Consider the following 19,419-nt stretch of genomic DNA (forward strand, 5'->3'; position numbering starts at 1 on the left):
TCTGACAGGTCAGCAAGTATTCATGACCTGGGTTCTAGGACCCTGCTGGGGTGAGGGTCGCAGCCCGACTCCTGTTGTCACTGAAGTGCAAACCCTGTCATTTTGCAATGTGGACGCAGCTCAAGCCGCAGTCCCAATTAAAAAGTCTGCACAGTGCAGCATAGACTTGTTAGCATGCCTGTGAAACCTGGGTCCAGCAATTGTAAACCCAAGTTTACAACACAGTGTGGGCACTCACTTGCAGGCTTGGATACACTGAGTCCACATGCCTGGGTCCCCAGACCTAGGTTTACAATGCAATGTAGACATACCCTGGAGAGACAGAAGGAGAAGGCTCAGAGATGGGGAAAAAGACAGACGGGCCTGAGCTATAAATGGAGGTTAAATTTAAATAAGGAAATACCATGATAGGTCTTTGTTCTTTTAAATCTACTTCTCCAAGCTCTGTGTACCTTTTAGTCCATAAAAATCACACTTTGTTTGATGAAGCTGTTTCTGACTCACCGCAAACACATACTGTCACAAGCTCCCAGAGAGAAACTATGGTAGGGTCCAGCCCCAATTGGACCTGCTGAATTAGTCACAGTTAGTATTGGGGGCAAGAAGAGATATAACCTGGAGACACAGACAGAGAGTGGTTGAATTATAGGATCTTGCCCCAAAGAGAAGTGGAGTCATGGGCCTGCCACTTGAAAGGGGCGCACTCGGGGGATGAGAAGAGGGTCTCAGTGGAGCAGCCTTCCCAGAGACTGTGACACTATCATTTTTCTTGTTTATGAGCAGTAACATTTGGGGAAACAGCCCAATCTCCATGATGGTTCTTTTTTTTTTTTAATTGCCTGTAAGATTGCTCTAGGGCACATTCATTACAATATTGAAAGTCACAATTTTCTAAGTGACTTTAAAACTCTGTTTGCAAATGAAACTTCTTGGGGCCAATGGTGGCCCCCGCTGCAGTCCCTATTAATCACTTTAAGGGCACAGAAGGACCATTAATCAGTCTCAAGGGGCTGAAGGAGGATTCCCTCAGCACAGGAGCAGCACAGACCCAACGTAAATGGCCCTGCACTGTCCTTTTCACAACACCCAGTGTCCTGCTGAGAGCCACAGGGGATATATATAAATAATGTCTAACAACTTGTGTTATGTAATGATTAATAGGTACTTCAAGATAATTTCCTTGCCAAGCTGGAAGAATACAGTCTTATGCAGACTGTATCCTAAACAAAGTTGCCAAGTGTTCACTAATCTACCCACATCACTTAGATTATATTTGATAAGACAAAATGCCTTTTCCCCTATATTTCCTTTTATGAGTTGTTGCAGTTGCAAGCAGTGTCCTTCAGACCTGCAGTTGCATGCTTTGCAGTACTGAAGGTTACACTGCTGAAGCAAATCAACATCCGGTAAGAGAAAAAGGCTCTTGCTTTGTTTCTTATGTAATTCACATTTCCTATAGCTTGCTCTCCATCGACATATTTGACAGCAGCCTAACCTTCAGTACTGCAAAGAATGCAACTGCAGGTCTGAAGGACACTGCTTGCAACTGCAACAACTCATAAAAGGAAGCTTTAAAAGGAAATATCGGTGGTCTGATTCTCAGAGTTGCTTGGCCCCCATAGCTCCCACTTACTTCCAACTGTTGGGTACAATTTTTTTTAAAAATATAATTACAGACAGACTGGAAACGAGTTGTAATTCCTACCATTCATGTTTGTAATCAGTAGAAGTACCTGACCACTACTGAAAAGGTCAGTGCTGACTGGGCTTCCTCTGTTACTGTATCTCAGCTCAGAAAATGATAAAGGAACTTAAAAGGGGTTTTCCCCACTTCTATTTGTTTGGAAGGAGAAACAAGTTGTCTGAGCTACAGTACTGCATATGAGTAGAGTCTACCTAAGTAATAAAGAGGTTAACACACAGCAAATTCATGTAACCATTAGAAGAAATTGTCTTTGTAGCAATTGCTCCCTTTTAGTGTATGAAAGAATAGGTGCTTCATAAAACGTTCTTTTTAACGTACAGTAGGCTCCAGCCTTGCCTGTTTTCTCTTTACAGTCTTTATTTAATAAGGCTAATGGGCTGGACCCTGAAAGGCATAGCCTCCTTGTAAATTCTCTGCACATTTCAGGATATGAATTAATCAAAATAATAAATGGGCTAAGTCTTGAACTCAGTCAAAATGCCCATTGAAATCTATTAATATAACAGATGGGGAAACAGAGGCACAAAGATTAATGTGTATATCCAAAAGCATGCAATGAGTCAGTGTGAAAGCCCAGACTAGCACCAAGTTGAAGAATTCCTCTTTCTGCTATAACTCCTTAAACTGTGACAGGTTTCAGAGTAACAGCCGTGTTAGTCTGTATTCGCAAAAAGAAATGGAGTACTTGTGGCACCTTAGAGACTAACCAATTTATTTGAGCATGAGCTTTCGTGAGCTACAGCTCACTTCATCAGATGCATACTGTGGAAACTGCAGCAGACTTTATATATACACAGAGAATATGAAACAATACCTCCTCCCACCCCACTGTCCTGCTGGTAATAGCTTATCTAAAGTAATCGTCAGGTTAGGCCATTTCCAGCACAAATCCAGGTTTTCTCACCCTCCACCCCCCCACACAAATTCACTCTCCTGCTGGTGATAGCCCATCCAAAGTGACAACTCTTTACACAATGTGCATGATAATGAAGTTAGGCCATTTCCTGCACAAATCCAGGTTCTCTCACTCCCTCACCCCCCTCCAAAAACCCACCCCCATACACACACAGACTCACTCTCCTGCTGGTAATAGCTCGTCCAAACTGACCACTCTCCAAGTTTAAATCCAAGTTAAACCAGAACATCGGGGGGGGGGGGGTAGGAAAAAACAAGAGGAAATAGGCTACCTTGCATAATGACTTAGCCACTCCCAGTCTCTATTTAAGCCTAAATTAATAGTATCCAATTTGCAAATGAATTCCAATTCAGCAGTTTCTCTCTGGAGTCTGGATTTGAAGTTTTTTTGTTTTAAGATAGCGACCTTCATGTCTGTGATTGCGTGACCAGAGAGATTGAAGTGTTCTCCGACTGGTTTATGAATGTTATAATTCTTGACATCTGATTTGTGTCCATTTATTCTTTTACGTAGAGACTGTCCAGTTTGACCAATGTACATGGCAGAGGGGCATTGCTGGCACATGATGGCATAAATCACATTGGTGGATGTGCAGGTGAACGAGCCTCTGATAGTGTGGCTGATGTTATTAGGCCCTGTGATGGTGTCCCCTGAATAGATATGTGGGCACAATTGCCAATTGCCAATTGTGCCCACATATCTATTCAGGGGACACCATCACAGGGCCTAATAACATCAGCCACACTATCAGAGGCTCGTTCACCTGCACATCCACCAATGTGATTTATGCCATCATGTGCCAGCAATGCCCCTCTGCCATGTACATTGGTCAAACTGGACAGTCTCTACGTAAAAGAATAAATGGACACAAATCAGATGTCAAGAATTATAACATTCATAAACCAGTCGGAGAACACTTCAATCTCTCTGGTCACGCAATCACAGACATGAAGGTCGCTATCTTAAAACAAAAAAACTTCAAATCCAGACTCCAGAGAGAAACTGCTGAATTGGAATTCATTTGCAAATTGGATACTATTAATTTAGGCTTAAATAGAGACTGGGAGTGGCTAAGTCATTATGCAAGGTAGCCTATTTCCTCTTGTTTTTTCCTACCCCCCCCCCCGATGTTCTGGTTTAACTTGGATTTAAACTTGGAGAGTGGTCAGTTTGGACGAGCTATTACCAGCAGGAGAGTGAGTCTGTGTGTGTATGGGGGTGGGTTTTTGGAGGGGGGTGAGGGAGTGAGAGAACCTGGATTTGTGCAGGAAATGGCCTAACTTCATTATCATGCACATTGTGTAAAGAGTTGTCACTTTGGATGGGCTATCACCAGCAGGAGAGTGAATTTGTGTGGGGGGGTGGAGGGTGAGAAAACCTGGATTTGTGCTGGAAATGGCCTAACCTGACAATTACTTTAGATAAGCTATTACCAGCAGGACAGTGGGGTGGGAGGAGGTATTGTTTCATATTCTCTGTGTATATATAAAGTCTGCTGCAGTTTCCACAGTATGCATCTGATGAAGTGAGCTGTAGCTCACGAAAGCTCATGCTCAAATAAATTGGTTAGTCTCTAAGGTGCCACAAGTACTCCATTCCTTAAACTGTGTGGCACCATAAGGGGGCTAGAAAAGCCTTGGATTAAATTTGGGAAGAATAACTGCAGGTTGTTTTACTAGGCCCCCTCCACACACTCCAGGGCCAGGAGGAGGCGCGACCAGGGGTGCTGGAATAATTTTTAAATTGGGGGTGCTGAGAGCCATTAAACAAACTGTGAATCCTGTATATGATGGAAACCACTTCAAGCCAGGGGGTGCTGCAGCCTCCCCCCGGCCCTGCATCCCTAGTTCCAGCACATGCAAGCACAGCAATAGCAAATGCTGCAACACTGATTCTGGCCAACACTGGTGCTCTCTGGCAGTATGATTTGGGCTGCCTAAACTACTGTGGAGATGAAAGGGGTCAAGCTTAGGGAAATGAACAGAAGAATCTGACCATTAGAGCAAACTCCAGTCCAGCACTTGGAATGGAACCCAAGATTCCTGAGTCTCACCATTGCTTTGCTATCAGCAAACATCTATGAAACTCACTGGCAAAGTGTCCTATTCTGCTCTAGTTGTAGTTCGTATGCAAGATGACAACCTACTACTGGTATCAGTTACTCCATTAGCTCAAGTAGCAAAGGTCAGTGTGGTGGATCTGAAGGTTCCAACCATGCTGATGAACCATGTGGGGGTCAATATGATGCCATGCCACATGATGGAATTTCTGGGGGGTTTTCAGATTGCTTAAAAAAATTAAGAAATTACACACAAAAACCTATGTTAAAAGATAGTTAGCGTTGCAAAGTAAAGCACTCAAAAATTAGGATATGCCAGGATTACGGTTGCCTGTGCAACCTTAATCTGGCCCCTTGTGAATATGCATTTTGATAGTCATTAATTACATGATCATATGCTTTTCTCTTCTACAGGACTCCTGACTCATTCAGTGCATAGAATGAACCTGCTCTAGGGATGAATAATGGTTATGTAATAAAGGAGACTGTGGGACCCCTTCATCATTGGCTGCAGAAGTTGGAAATTGTGTTGTGATTCAGGCCGGGGACTGCAGAAAGAAAAGGGATGATCTCATGCTTAAAGAAGTTGAATGTTGTCCTGGAGAAATGGATGTATCCTACCTCTGTCACAGAATTTCTGTGTGATGCTGGGCAAGTTGGTTACACCAAACTTTCCACTTTTTTGAGTACCTGACTTGATATCCTAGGATTTGATTTGCAGAAGTCCTGACCACTCACAACTGCAACTGAAGTAAATGGAAGCGATATTTTGAACATATAAATGGTTATAAAATGCTGAGTAATCTGAAAAAACAGGTACTAGGTGTCTCACATTGGGCACCCTGGATTACTGAATACTTTTGATATTCATTTCACAGTGGCTCAGTTCCCCATCTGTAAAATGGGGATAATAGTACCCTCTCACCTCACAAGGGTATTGTGAAGATTAAATACTCTTTGAGAAGAACTCAGATACTATTGTGATGAGAGCCATAGAAAAGCCCATGAGGAATAAAACCCATGATGAAGTTAATAATTCTGTTTTCAGTGCACGATTTGGATAGTGTGCAGTAAATAAAGCTGGGGGCCACACAGCAAAGAATGCGGATAAAACAAAAAAATTGTAAACCTGATCACTAAGAGAGGACCGTCCATTCTGTGCATTGAATGAGACATGGGCCTTGTGGAAAATATGGTATGTGATCTTGCAATTAAAGACTATCATATTGCATAAGGGAGTGAAATTGAGATGGAAGACAACTTTAATTCTTTCATGTCCTAACTTGAGTGCTTGACTTTAAAACAACATTAAGTACTCCTGGGCTAAGTTCCCTGCAAGCTGCACAGGCGCGCAGTAGCCTATTTAGTGCCACACAGGCGCTAAAGGAACCCGCCCGGGGACCTGCCACGGCCAGGGGAGGGACATCCCTCTCCCCCGGCGCCAACCTAGCCCAGCCCCCAACCTGCCGCGGCCGAGGCGGCCTGGACTCTGTCAAGGCCGGGGCGGCCCGGCCTTGCCCCAGGTGTGGCTGGGGCAGGGTGGCCCAGCCTCTGGCATGTCTGGGGCAGTGCAGCCTGGCCTGGACCCCACTGTGGCCAGGGCACCCCTCCCCCAGCCCGAACCCAGCTCTGGCCCACACCTGGTGGGACTGGGAGAGGGGCGCCTTTCCTGCAGCCCCAGCCTTGGAGTTGCCCCTACAAGTGCTGCTGTGGGGAGAGAGAGCTGGGGGGAGTCCTCTCTCCCCACCGTAGCCCCAGAGTACCCTCCTGCACCCCAAACCCCTCATCCCCAGCCCCACCCCAGAGCCTACTCCCCCAGCCAGAGCCTTCACACCCCTGTACCCCAACCCTCTGCCCCAACCCTGAGCTCCCTCCCACATGCTGAATCCCTCAGCCCCACCCCCACCACATGAATTTTGCTATGTGCACCAATATGAAGGTAATGTGTCACACATCACCTCCATATTGGCACACATAACAAAATTCATTCTGCACATGGGTGGGAAAAATGAGAGGGAACACTGCTCCTGGGGAATTCTGCACCAAAATTTCTGTGCACAATATTTTAAAATTCTGCATATTTTGTCATAACAACACAATATAAGCACTCCAGTTTCAATTATTTTGGTAATTTATTTTAAAATACCTGTCAACAAGTATGTCAACAATACAGACAACAGCAAAAAAGATTCCCCCAGGAGCAGAGAGTTAAAGAAACCCCTATGACAACCTAGTTCCAGTTGGGGGAGGGGTGCTGGAGGGGGCTGTGTGGGTTCCCCAGAGCCCAGACACCTGCACTCCCATCCCCCCAGAGCCGAGCCACAGGGCACCCCCGGCCCAGACACCAGCACTCCTCTCCCACTACAGCCCAGTTGCGGGGTACCTTCTGACCCACCCACCAGCACCCCAGTCCCCCCAGCCTCCAGCACCCCCAGAGCCTTTACTCCCCCCAACTTCTTTACTGTCCCACCATGGAACATGGCTTGGTGCAGCCCTGCCCTTCCTCACCCTTTGCCAGAGCTGGGTCTCCCAGACTCTCTTTTGTCCCCGGGAGACTGAGGATCAAGCAGACCATCCAGCCTCCAGCCCTGCCAGGCTGGGTGCTCCAGTCCCTGTGAGCTGGCCTCTGCTGAGTCCAGCAGTCCCTAGTGGAATCCAGCAGTTCTGTGGGGGAAGCAGGGAATTCTGCGAAATTCTGAATTGCGCAGTGGCACAGAATTCCCTGAGGAGTAATAAGGTTACAATAGGGGTTTTTTGTGTGTAATATAATATCTGAAGTGTCCAATGCTGCATTTATAGCAAACCTACTTATAATCAACAATTGGCTTTACTCAAGGAAACCAAATGTGAAAATTCTGTATTTTTCCCAGTATTTAACAGTGGACAAAAAGTCAGAGTAGAGCAGCAAATGTATATGCTTTTATACGTATTACTAATGCTCTGAAAAGGAAGTGGAAGGTAGCTCGCCTTTGTTCAGGAGTGAGGCAGAGAAGTCAAATTTCATTTCCTGAAAAATCACTTGCACAAGCTATATATAGTTTTACTCCTAAAGCATGGTTGAATAATTTATCATTTTATAGTACATTCTAGAGCTGGGTGAAATATCTGATGCAAAATGTAAAGATGCAAAATGGGCTTGCTCCTGATTTAATGAAACTCCCTTACCCAGGTAGAGCAGATCCTCAGAATAGCTGAGCTCTGCTCAGCACAGCATTTGAGGGTGGGGAAAGGTCATTTAAAGTTACCTCTGCAATCTCCCATTTGTGGTGATGCAGCCTCAGGACTGGTTCTCACTTATGCTGGCTGTTAATAACACCTAAGCGTCTTGTGCTGCGGGGATAACCCCTGACATGTCCTCCATATTGAGGGGGGGTGGAGGGCCAACTATGCTGCACTCTGGGAAATTCCTGGCTGTCATATTTGGGCACAAAAATTATTGAAATTAGGCACAAAATATTTTGCATTATCTGATTATCAGCAAAATATACACAGTGAATTTGAAATGTGAGTTTTGAACTGGAATTATGCACATGGCTGAAGTCACAAGGTATTCCTTCTATTTTCTGATTGGCTGAGTCATTCTATGTGCTGAGAAGCCCATTTTGATTTTTCTCAGCAGGAGGGGCTGCAATGCATGTGTTTTTGACATGCTAGTGAGAAAAAATGAGCATGTCTTCCATAGGCCTGAACAGTGAAGGCCACAAGGTCTTGTGGGGCATGTCGATATCCCAAAACTTCTTCAGTTGGCTGCAGTAGTAGGGAGAAGCTCTGTGCTGTTTCCTGCTGTAACCCTCGGAGGCAGACCACTTATTTCCTCTCCACCAAAGCCATTATGGAGTGAGGGGCAGCAGACCTAAGACACAGAAGAGACCCTGCTATCTGCTAAAATCACCAGAGATGGAAGAAGGTAAGACGGCAACACAAAGTAAGAAAACAGGAGCTGAGTTGTGAAGGGATTGGGGAAGGGTGCTAAAATGCTGGCATAGAATCATAGAAGATTAGGGTTAGAAGAGACCTCAGGAGGTCATCTAGTCCAACCCCCTGCTCAAAGCAGGACCAACCCCAACTAAATCATCCCAGCCAGGGCTTTGTCAAGCTGGGCCTTAAAAACCTCTAAGGATGGAAATTCCACCATCTCCCTAGGTAACCCATTCCAGTGCTTCACCACCCTCCTAGTGAAATAGTTTTTCCTAATATCCAACCTAGACCTCCCGCACTGCAACTTGAGACCATTGCTCCTTGTTCTGTCATCTGCCACCACTGAGAACAGCCTAGCTCCATCCTCTTTGGAACCCCCCCTTCACGTAATTGAAGGCTGCTATCAAATCCCCCCTCACTCTTCTCTTCTGCAGACTAAATAACCCCAGTTCCCTCAGCCTCTCCTCATAAATCACATGCCCCAACCCCTTAATCATTTTTGTTCCCTCCACTGGACTCTCTCCAATTTGTCCACATCCTTTCTGTAGTGGGGGGACCCAAAACTGGACGCAGTACTCCAGATGTGGCCTCACCAGTGCTGAATAGAGGGGAATAATCACTTCCCTCAATCTGCTGGCAATGTTTCTACTAATGCAGCCCAATATGCCACTAGTCTTCTTGGCAACAAGGGCACACTGTTGACTCATATCCAGTTTCTCATCCACTGTAATCCTCAAATCCTTTTCTGCAGAACTGCCGCTTAGCCAGTCGGTCCCCAGCCTGTAGCAGTGCATGGGATTCTTCCGTCCTAAGTGCAGGACTCTGCACTTGTCCTTGCTGAACCTCATCAGATTTCTTTTGGCTCAATCCGCCAATTTGTCTAGGTCACTCTGGACCCTATCCCTACCCTCCAGCATATCTACCTCTCCCCCAGCTTAGAGTCTGTGACTTTATGAGTGTAATATAATATCTCATTGAAAGGTGTCAGGGCCAGAAGGAGTTAATTAACTCACGGACTGACCTGACCCATGGCGGAATTTTAAAGACTGGTTAGGAAGATATGTAAATGAATAGAGCTTTGAAATGCAAGCCTGTATTGTTAGAGATAGAAGGGTAGATGTTTGCTCAGGTCTTGTGATGTAAGCAAACAAGTCTTGTCTCTTGCTATAGCTTTGATTCAAAGATCAAAAAAGGAGAATTAACATTTAAGAAGACACTTGAGTGAAATAGCATTATTGTCAATATATCTCTTTGAAGGTTGTGGTAACCTGTAGCTGAACTGTTTAATGGATAAATTACCCTGTACTAATTGCCTTGATGTTTAGGAGGAGAAAAGTTAAGCCTATTGTTTTCTCAGGCTAAAAGGCTGCTGGAAATGTATGAAAACCTTGCAACACGATCCTTCCTCATCTCAGATCTGCTTTGGGTTTCAAGAGGGGGAAACCTTAAGCCATAAGGATTGAGATCCCCAGTCACTGACTGGAGTCACCCTGAATATGGACACTGGACTGTAACCTGTGGACTATTTCTAAAAGGACTTTTGGCAACTACAAGCTCATCTCTGCTATGTATCTGAACCTCAAGAATTGAATTCAAGTCTGTATGTATATTGATCTTTTAACCAAAACGCTCCCTCTTTTCTTTTTAAATAAATTTTGGCTTAGTTAATAAGAATTGACTATAAGCGTTTATTTTGGGTAAGATCTAAGTTATCATTTGACCTGGGTCTGGAGCTTGGTCCTTTGGGATCAGGAGAACCTTTTCTTTTATATGATGAAATAAGAATTTCAGCATTTATCATCATATGTTTGACATGTGTGTCTGGATGGAGGCCTGAGGCTGGATACTTTAAGGGAACTGCATTATTTGGACTTCTGAGTAACCTGTGAGGTACTACAGAAGCTGTTTTGTGCTGGCTTGGTAAATCTAAGTATCAGAATATTCACCAGCATTTGGGATTTGTTTGCCCCGTTCTGTTTGCAGTTCACCCTGATTGAGTGACCTCAGCTGGCTCCCATGGGCAGCACCATCACAGAGTCATCCGCAAACTTGCTGAGGGTGCAATCGATCCCATCATCAAGATCATTAATGAAGAAGTGGAACAAAAACGGTCCCAGGACCGACCTCTGGGGCACGCCGCTTGATCCTGGGTGTTCTCCAGTTTCATACTGGAGCACTGAGCAATCATACCGCTCTCTTACATACAGTACAACTCCTCCACCTTTTCTCCCCAGCCTGTCCTTCCTGAACAGTTTATACCGATCCATGACAGTGCTCCAGTCATGTGAGTTACCCTACCAAGTCTCTGACATGTTCAGTGGTGACCACTGTGCATATGTGTACGTGACCACTGAAACAGCTTTGGGGAGGAAACTTGGGGAGAAAAAAAGTAACACTATACAGGTGTAAAATCTTTTTTCTTTCTTGCCAACAATGTATAAAAGATTTTTTTTCAAATATTTTACCAACTCTGTTCTAGGTTTCAAAAGTATGACGTGTTGGGTATACTGGGCTTTTCACATCGTCATATTACAAAGGGAAAAATAAAAACGACCCCAAAGCCTCAAAAGAAAACTAAACCAAATAGTGAAAATTTTCACTAAAAAAATGCTTGACTTCAGCAGTCTTATTCAATCTTAACTTCCTCTCACAGAGATTAAGCTTGTTCTTTACAGGTGCTCTGATACTATGGTGATGGACATCCCAGAAATATTTTAGACGGATGGATGGGAATTTTGTCATTCCCTTCAATGGGGTCAAGATTGTACCCTTAAGGTTTGATTCTCCACTACATCGTACCATAAATAAACAGTTGTGCACGTGCCTTGTTGCTGTAAAGTGGACATTAAAACTTTCCGCTACTGCCATGAAGTAGTTCTACACCTCTAAGAAGAGTCTCCATTTGTTCAAAGTCCCACTTGCTGAGAGTCAAAGTACAAGTTCCAAAAAAGACATGGCCTACCTAAAACTGGGTGTTAGTAGATATAGTTCTTATACTAATTGCACATACCCTATTGCTGACCCTAAGCATTCAAAAATCATGAGTCAGGCCCCCAAACTCATGAGATTGTCTTAAAAATCATGAGAGTTCACAAAAATAATTTGGTTTCAGAGTAACAGCCGTGTTAGTCTGTATTCGCAAAAAGAAAAGGAGTACTTGTGGCACCGTAGAGACTAACCAATTTATTTGAGCATAAGCTTTCGTGAGCTACAGCTCACTTCATAATTTGGGCGTTCTTTGTATTTACCTTCTGTTTTCTGAGCCTTAGGGTACACTTGGTTCAGGTTTTCAGGCTTTTCTCTGTAATCATGAAGTCTAAAAAAGTAACTTTCTTTTTTTTTTTTTTTTTTTAAGAATGAGGTTCTCACATCACTTGCCCTCAGGAGCTAGAGCTTTAACAACAAATCAAATATTGTGAGATATACAATAAAGTTGTGAGACCTAGCAACGGATATATATTGCTAAATCCTGCCCTATGTTGTGTATCCTTTTCCTTCCTTGTCTATGTGTGCAATAGCATAGCAAAGATAAATTCTCTACCCTTCTTTTGAACAGAAAGCCTGCAATTACCAGCGTGGCCTCAGAGGACTGAATCAGAAATTCCAACTGTAATTTAAAAAAATATACATCTTCAAACCCAGTTTATGGTGGGAAGCATTACTTAATCTTTTGAATTTATAGGATTACTGGGATAAAAACATTGTTCAAATTTCCCTTTCCTCAAGAGGAAGCATTGTTTTCATGACAATTTTAGTTTTTCCTTTTTTGTATGTAAAAACACCCCACACCACTGTTGCATATAATTTAATTCTGGGAAATTGACTCTCCTCTCTTTCCCTCCTAACCCCCTGCCAGGTGACTGCTACCATGAGAGAGACTTTTTGGGCTCAGATGTGTCATGCATCCTGCAGTAATTAATAAAATCACTGGCTTTTCCTAAGCATCTGGCAAGGAGTCATTGCATAGGTTAAGAGCTGTCTACACTCAGTCTAGTTCAAAATTAATAAATCTGAAGGATTTAAAAAGCTATTCATCATTTTCTAATTTGTTTTTATTGGCTAAAATGCTAGAATGAGTTCTATCCAAACAAATTAGGCAGCAGCATCTGTTTCATAACAGAATAAAATGTCAACATCTCATTTTAGAAAATGACTTTCAAGTGGCGTAGACAACACATTCAGGACTGGATGCTGATCTCACTTTCACTGGCATAAATAAAAGGTATGATCCGTTGGTTCTATTTATTGAGTTATGAGAGTAAATGAGATTGGCACGAGGCTCTTAGTTTTCTCCACTGTGTTGTTTCCCCTACTGTACCTGTTGTTTGCTCACCGTACCCATAGACTGGGCTAGATCCTTAGCTGGCGTAGTAGCACATAAGTCGATGGAGGCACACTCATTTACACTAGATGAAGTACTAGCTCTTTGAGCCAAATATTCTTTAATATACGGAGGCAGGAATTTTCAATATAATGTTTTTAAACTTTGTTTTTATAATTGTCAAGGCTCTTCTTCAGCTGCCCAGTGAGCAGCGCTGCCTCGCCTGTTTTCACAGTCTCAGTCACACAAACACACCCCCTGTTTCTTTTCCGTTACATGCACCTTTAATCCTCTGTTTCCCAATAGGACAGGACATAGCACAGGTATACAGTAGGAGGAGCCTTCCGTACATCTTCTCGCCTCCACCCAAGCTAACCCTCTGAGCTTCTCCTTACCTCCTATTCCTCCCAATTACATAGGGCTAATCTTCACTAGGGGCTAAATCGGTGCTGAGGCAGCGGCATCGATTCAGCGGGTCTGGGGAAGACGTGAGCACTCTCCCGTCAATTTAATTAATCCACCTCAAGCTATGTCAATGGGAGAGCGTCTCCCATCCACATAGTGTGGTGTAGTCACCGCTTTAAATCACTTTTAAACTTACGTAACGTAACAAGCGTAACTTACATCGACTTACAGCATTAGTGTAGACAAAGCCATATGCTCCCCTTAACTGCTGGGCTAATGAGACAATTAGCTCAGTAACCACCAAGTGTAATCCCCACTAGAAACAATTGATTGGCTTCAATTAAGTCTGCAGCCTTCTCTGTGCTGCAGCAACTTGAGTGCCCAGGGTGCTACAATAATACATGTCAAACACAGGCCTGATTTTAAAACCAGCATTCCATTTTGCACTTGTATCTAATTAAGGGTAGAAATTCACAGATGAAATGAATTGCAGGAGTAACTGATCGTCGTTGGATAAGTACCTCCTGATCTGAATACATATCAGGAGACATCTGAGAGACATAATTTTTCTCATGATTCTGCAGTTATTTGTAGGTGCAAAATGAGGGTGGGTGGGTCAGTGTTTTATACCAGGTCCCAGACTAACCTTGGCTGCCCTGAACAGAGGATGGGTAACAGTTGTGGAAACTATAACTCTGATCCTGCAAAGAGATGCACATCATGACCTCATAGAGTTCCACTGACTTCAGTGGAAGTTTATATTTACATAGGATGTGGTGAACTGGGACCTATATAAATATGTGTGTAACAACGTCTAGAATACCTGTACCTACCACTATCGGTGGAAACTATAATAAAGCACCTTCCAATTACTACATTAAATACCCCCTAAAAAACACTGCTAATGTGAAAGTTTTTACATATTGCTCTTCTCTTCTGCTACTCTTAGCATTTATTTATTTATTTGTAGCCTGTGCATGTTTTTCCACTGTCTTGTGATATAAGTCTCCTTGTTGCTTCTAGGTTTTTGGCTCCTGTTGTTGCATCAGGGTTTGGTTGCAAAGTCTGGCCACATTTGATCTTCCTGAGATCTGGAACTTTTTTTTTTTAATTAGAACCTGAACCTGACAGCCCTTCGTGCCCAGTATAACTGTATGTGCATTATTTGATCTTAAAACTACAATAAATACATCATGTTCTCTCTCAAAATGTCATAGATATCAATATCGTAGCATAAAAATCCAAATGCATAAAGAATGCTATGATGAGACCGTGATTTAAATTCAAAATATACATTTAAATCCACTCAGAATACAGTTTGAGGATTAAATTAATCAAATAAATAGGCCTGTTAAAATGTAAAATCCATGCTAAAAGTAAAACATATATGTATATATTAATGTAGGTGACATAACAGAGAAAACTCTTAGCTTATTAAAAATTTCGTATTTAGCACCTTCAATCATTTTAATCATGCATGACCCACTAACATTTTTACACAAACACATCTCAGGTCAAACTAGTAAAATAATGAAATCATCCACAATTTCAGCTCATTTCCTATCTCTCACTGCAAAAATGTTGATTCCAGGCATGGAAGTGCAACTCTGAGCCAAAAAGTAATTACTTTATGGTGTTCATGACTCATAGGAAATAATGTCTCATGAGGATCATCTTTAAAAAAATCCCTAAATATACTGGTTTTAAACAAGAACGCTAGCAAACTAAGGAAAAGGGGTCAGGTTCTGCCCTGTGCTTGACCTCGGTATCCTGCCCTTGTGGCTCCCACAGAATCCTCCTGTCCCAGGAGTGTTCACCATCCAGCAATGAATTGACACAATGGCTCTATCCCAGAACCCCATGGAGTTTTTGATGCAAGAGCATATCAAAGGTGGCCCAGGAGATAGGAGAGGAAGGGACATGTGGCCAGAGCACACTGTGCTCCAGCTAATGGCCTCTTGAGGGCTAACACAAGCCAGTGCAACTTGGAGAAGCCCAGTTCAGAATTCAGGAGGCCTTCCCAGACCACTTCCTACCTTGCCCTGTGGTAGGCCTTTGCCTCAGTCTCTTCCCCGGCTCACAGTCTATCAACTCTATTCTCTCTATTCTTCTTCCACCAGCTCACCTCAGGGCTTCTTAGCCCTTTCTGCTATCCAGCTGGTTCTGCTGGAGAAGAGTTTTCTCCAAATCCCTCTCATGCACTGCCGGACTCATAATGTTGATTGAAAGGATTTCTTTTTACTCAGACCTTCACTCTGTTACCTGCTAAAGTACTTTAGGATTTTTTCATGAGATGGTATTATCTGAACCCTTGGGTTTAGCTGTAGGTAGGTCCAACAAAGAGTTGTTTTCAGGAGGTGGAATTCATTGTATGTAAACAACCTGCCAAGAAGAAATGATATATGAATAATAGGTTGGTATGGATTGCTTGTATTGTCATCTAAGGAAAAGAATAAATACCAGAGATTACTTAAAATTACAATTGAAGAGCATCAGGAGTGGATTTATAGATTAGGCTTCTAGAGATATTTGGAAAATAACAATACTTCACAATTAAACTGAATTTTGCTGCGTAAGAATTACTGTAGATCAGTCTAATGACCTATTTGCTCCCAGTATGAGATAGTAGTCAGTGCCCGATGCATCAAGGTAAGGCATCAGACTTGCATAATTCACTTACCATTGGATGATATTCAACTTGGTGCAATAGGTCCATTACAGTTAAGGCTAAAGTCACCTTTCAAATCTTTTCTACCAGCGGGAGGGGGTCTCCCCTCTTGTCCCATATTGTTAGTGTGAAAGATGGTGATGGGGCCAGGCTGACTCACTGGCAATAATGCCATCATACAGAAGGGTTGCACTATTCCAACCTATCAAACTCACAGATTTCTCACAGGCTAAGAAAACAGAATTTGCCTCTACAGCATTTCAGCATGCTTCCCCTCTGTAAAGCTGACTTCCTCAGGCTATATGCAAGAAAAGTGAATTTCACTCTTTGTGTGATAGTACAATATCATGGAGCAGGGTGACTGTTGGGGAACGAGGGGGGGGGGGAGGGGGAGAGAGAGAGACAGTGAAAATTTCCTTCCCAGTATTCTGAGTTGTCCTTTTTATTGGAATTCTCTAATTAAATCGCCCTAGAACACAAGTGGGCACAAAATACCTGAGTTCCAGTTCAATACACAGCTCAATCAGACCCGCCTATTAAAATCAAATACCTATCACATTATATTATTCACAACTGTATCCTTCCAGTTATTGGGAAATTGTTACTTTCCTGAATTATTAAGACATGTTTTCCTCCATGGAAGCAATTTGTTTCTATTTTATGCATAAAGTGCCTGAGCATTAGGGAGGGGCAGGGTGTGGTGGCAGATGTTTTGAGCATTAGAAGGAAAAAAGAAATAGCTGGCTTTGTGAGGAGTCATAGCGTGAGAACCACAAAGTTACTTGCCTACTGGGCATAAGAGTATCAGATCTGATAAAGAAGACTGACAACTTGGAAGAGAGTGTAGAGAATGAGCTGCAGTTGTGGCGTGTGTTAGTACCAGAGATGTAGGGAAATATAGGTGAGAGGTCTTGGAAGCTAAAGCGAGACGGGTAAGTATTGTAGGAGGAGTAAGGCTACGTATTCTGTATTCCATACACAGCGCTAACTATGCATCTGGAATCCAGGCAGCTCAAATGCATGGTTGAAAAGATATTACAGAAAGGAGAGTCTCAAGTTACAGGGAAAGGAGAATCTTTCATTCATCATGCCATTTTTGTTATAACATGAACCTAGAGACACTAAGCAGTGGAGTGATATCTTCTCATTTCACATACATAGGGCACCAAACCATCATTAGATATCCTGCGGACAGGTACATACCAGGAGATAGAAAGCTCTTTATCACATAAACCCAAACTAATTTGTCCCCTACAATGAGTAGACTATGGCATTATTTGCTTATTTTTAATTGTAAGATCATTAGACTTTATTCCTCACTTCTCTTCATAATAGCAATTACCAGGTGAGATTCTGGTCCAGAGAAATAACACACAAGGGAAATATGCCCATCTACATAAGATAGAGGAGGTTTTAGGAGCAAAGAGTTTAGCACACCAGACTGTTCATGTTCTGAACCTTTAGCCAATCCACAAGTTGTTTTGAAATGAAACTAATATTAACCTCACCAGAAGTTTTCTATTTTATGGCCATCATAATTTTTCTCTGACAAACACCTCAACATAGCAGATATTCTGTGCAATAACACAGTATTTCCAGGCCTGTAAGAATGCTTTTAAATCTGAAGGGAAAGTCTTAGTTATCATCTTGAACTGCATGCTCAATAGGTATTTTCCTTTACGGGTTAAGGCAACAAAGTAATATTGATTAGAAAGGTTCACTGAGGACTTGATTCATTGTGGATAGATATTCATTATGGCTCGTGCATAGGGAGTAAAGAATATTTGCATGTCCAGAAACAATGAACAGCACATCAGTCTGACCTGGGAGATCTGAGCACTTTCTGCAGCAGTTCTTGTGGAAGTTTCCGTAGATGGATCTGAGAGCTAAGCTGAGGAACAAGGTTCACCTCTAGCCACCTTTCGCAGTCTGTTACCAGTGTTTCCTGTTTGTACTGTTTAAAAAACACCAAAAGAGAGAATAGAAAGAAATCTATAAACCCTGGGTACCACCTTGTGGTCAAAACTGGTAGTATTCAAGCTCAAACACAGAGCCAACCAAAAGATTGGAATAAAATGCGTTTTTTCACTGAAATGTTAAATCTTCAACTATATGTCTGTATATCACTCTGCATTCAATTAATGTTATCTTACACTTTTTTTTTTTACCATATTGCTCACAATCATTAGGATCTGGCCTGTTTCAAATTGAGATGGAAATTGTTTCAAAAGCCAAAGAAAAATCATCCTTTTGGGGAAAAATTTCATAGCCCAGATCATGTTGTTCATTGGAATATTAAAATATTAATTAGATGGTGAACTACTCAACATTTACATTTAGATCCAACAACCTAAACTAGGTGTTACATTTCATATCATAATTCCCAGAGACTGTTGATAGCCATATAATGTATTATAAATGTAAATAAATACCAAATATGGTGTTGCAAACAAGTCTGCACACCTGAAAGAATTTACTAATAGGAATCTAGAACCTTTAAAACAGTTTGAACTTTCTCTGGTCTGAGATATAACTTGAAGCAACCTTGCTACTCAAGTGAATTTTTTTTTAAACTTCAGTAGCATTTCTAGCTCACCTTGCAAGCAGCACAATAATAGCTACAGATATTGGCTGAGCAAATTCCACTCTTCATAATGGACACACACCTAGCACAAAGAAATAACTAGTTTTAAAAGCAAAATATAAAATATTACAGCATTAAAAAAACAGGAGAGTATGGCTTACTGGTTAAAGTACTGACCAAGAAAAAACACTCCAGTTACTCCTGATTGGGCCACTAAGTTGTACTGTAACATTAGGGGACTTAGTTTAACCTTTATGTGCCTCAGTTTAATCATCTTACCCATCAATTTATCATACTTTCCTATCATCCTTCACAGTAATAATTTATATGGTAAATTTAAACAGCTCTTTACAAAACAAGTCAGAACTCATAATGTAAGATAGACAGGAAGTTGCACACAAGACATGATGTGGACAACTGTTCAGGGAAAGGACTGCTAGGAAAGAATGTTTGTAAAATGAAGGAAGAAAGGATTCTTGAGAAAATTGGCTTAGTGAACTGAAGGGGGAAACTGTTCCAAGCACAGGAAGGGCCGCATGATGGAAGGCACAAAGCCAAGAATGCATTGGCATTTTGGGTAGAGTGGAATGAGGAGACAGAAGACAAGAAAGGAGAAGGTTACATTAGTGAAGACTAGAGGTGAGCAAAGCATTGATAAAGGTTTTTAATATTGGGGACGGAGAGAAGAGGAGATTTTCGTGAAACTGAGGGGGAAGGAATGGCGAGACTTAGCAAGGAACTGCACTTGGGGAAAGGGAAGAGCCAAAGGATGTACTAGAGTTGTGACCTGAGCTACAATAATGATAGTGGAGTCATCCGTTGTTACAGAGAAGGATGCAGAGC

At 42.4% G+C, this 19,419-nt stretch overlaps 1 protein-coding gene across 1 annotated transcript in view; it reads right to left on the reverse strand.

Annotated features, from left to right (window-relative positions):
• The window catches only part of BTBD16 (BTB domain containing 16), a 47,450-nt gene that overhangs the window by 14,848 nt on the left and 13,183 nt on the right, over positions 1 to 19,419 (reverse strand). The window contains exons 10-12 of the mRNA XM_077822862.1: positions 18,589 to 18,658; positions 17,816 to 17,946; positions 15,587 to 15,706 (exon numbers count right to left, since the gene is read on the reverse strand). Coding sequence (XP_077678988.1) covers positions 15,587 to 15,706; positions 17,816 to 17,946; positions 18,589 to 18,658 — 321 coding nt within the window. The remainder of the gene's footprint in view (positions 1 to 15,586; positions 15,707 to 17,815; positions 17,947 to 18,588; positions 18,659 to 19,419) is intronic.

This window comes from Eretmochelys imbricata, chromosome 7 (assembly GCF_965152235.1).
Source record: "Eretmochelys imbricata isolate rEreImb1 chromosome 7, rEreImb1.hap1, whole genome shotgun sequence".
Classification (NCBI taxonomy): domain Eukaryota; kingdom Metazoa; phylum Chordata; order Testudines; family Cheloniidae; genus Eretmochelys; species Eretmochelys imbricata.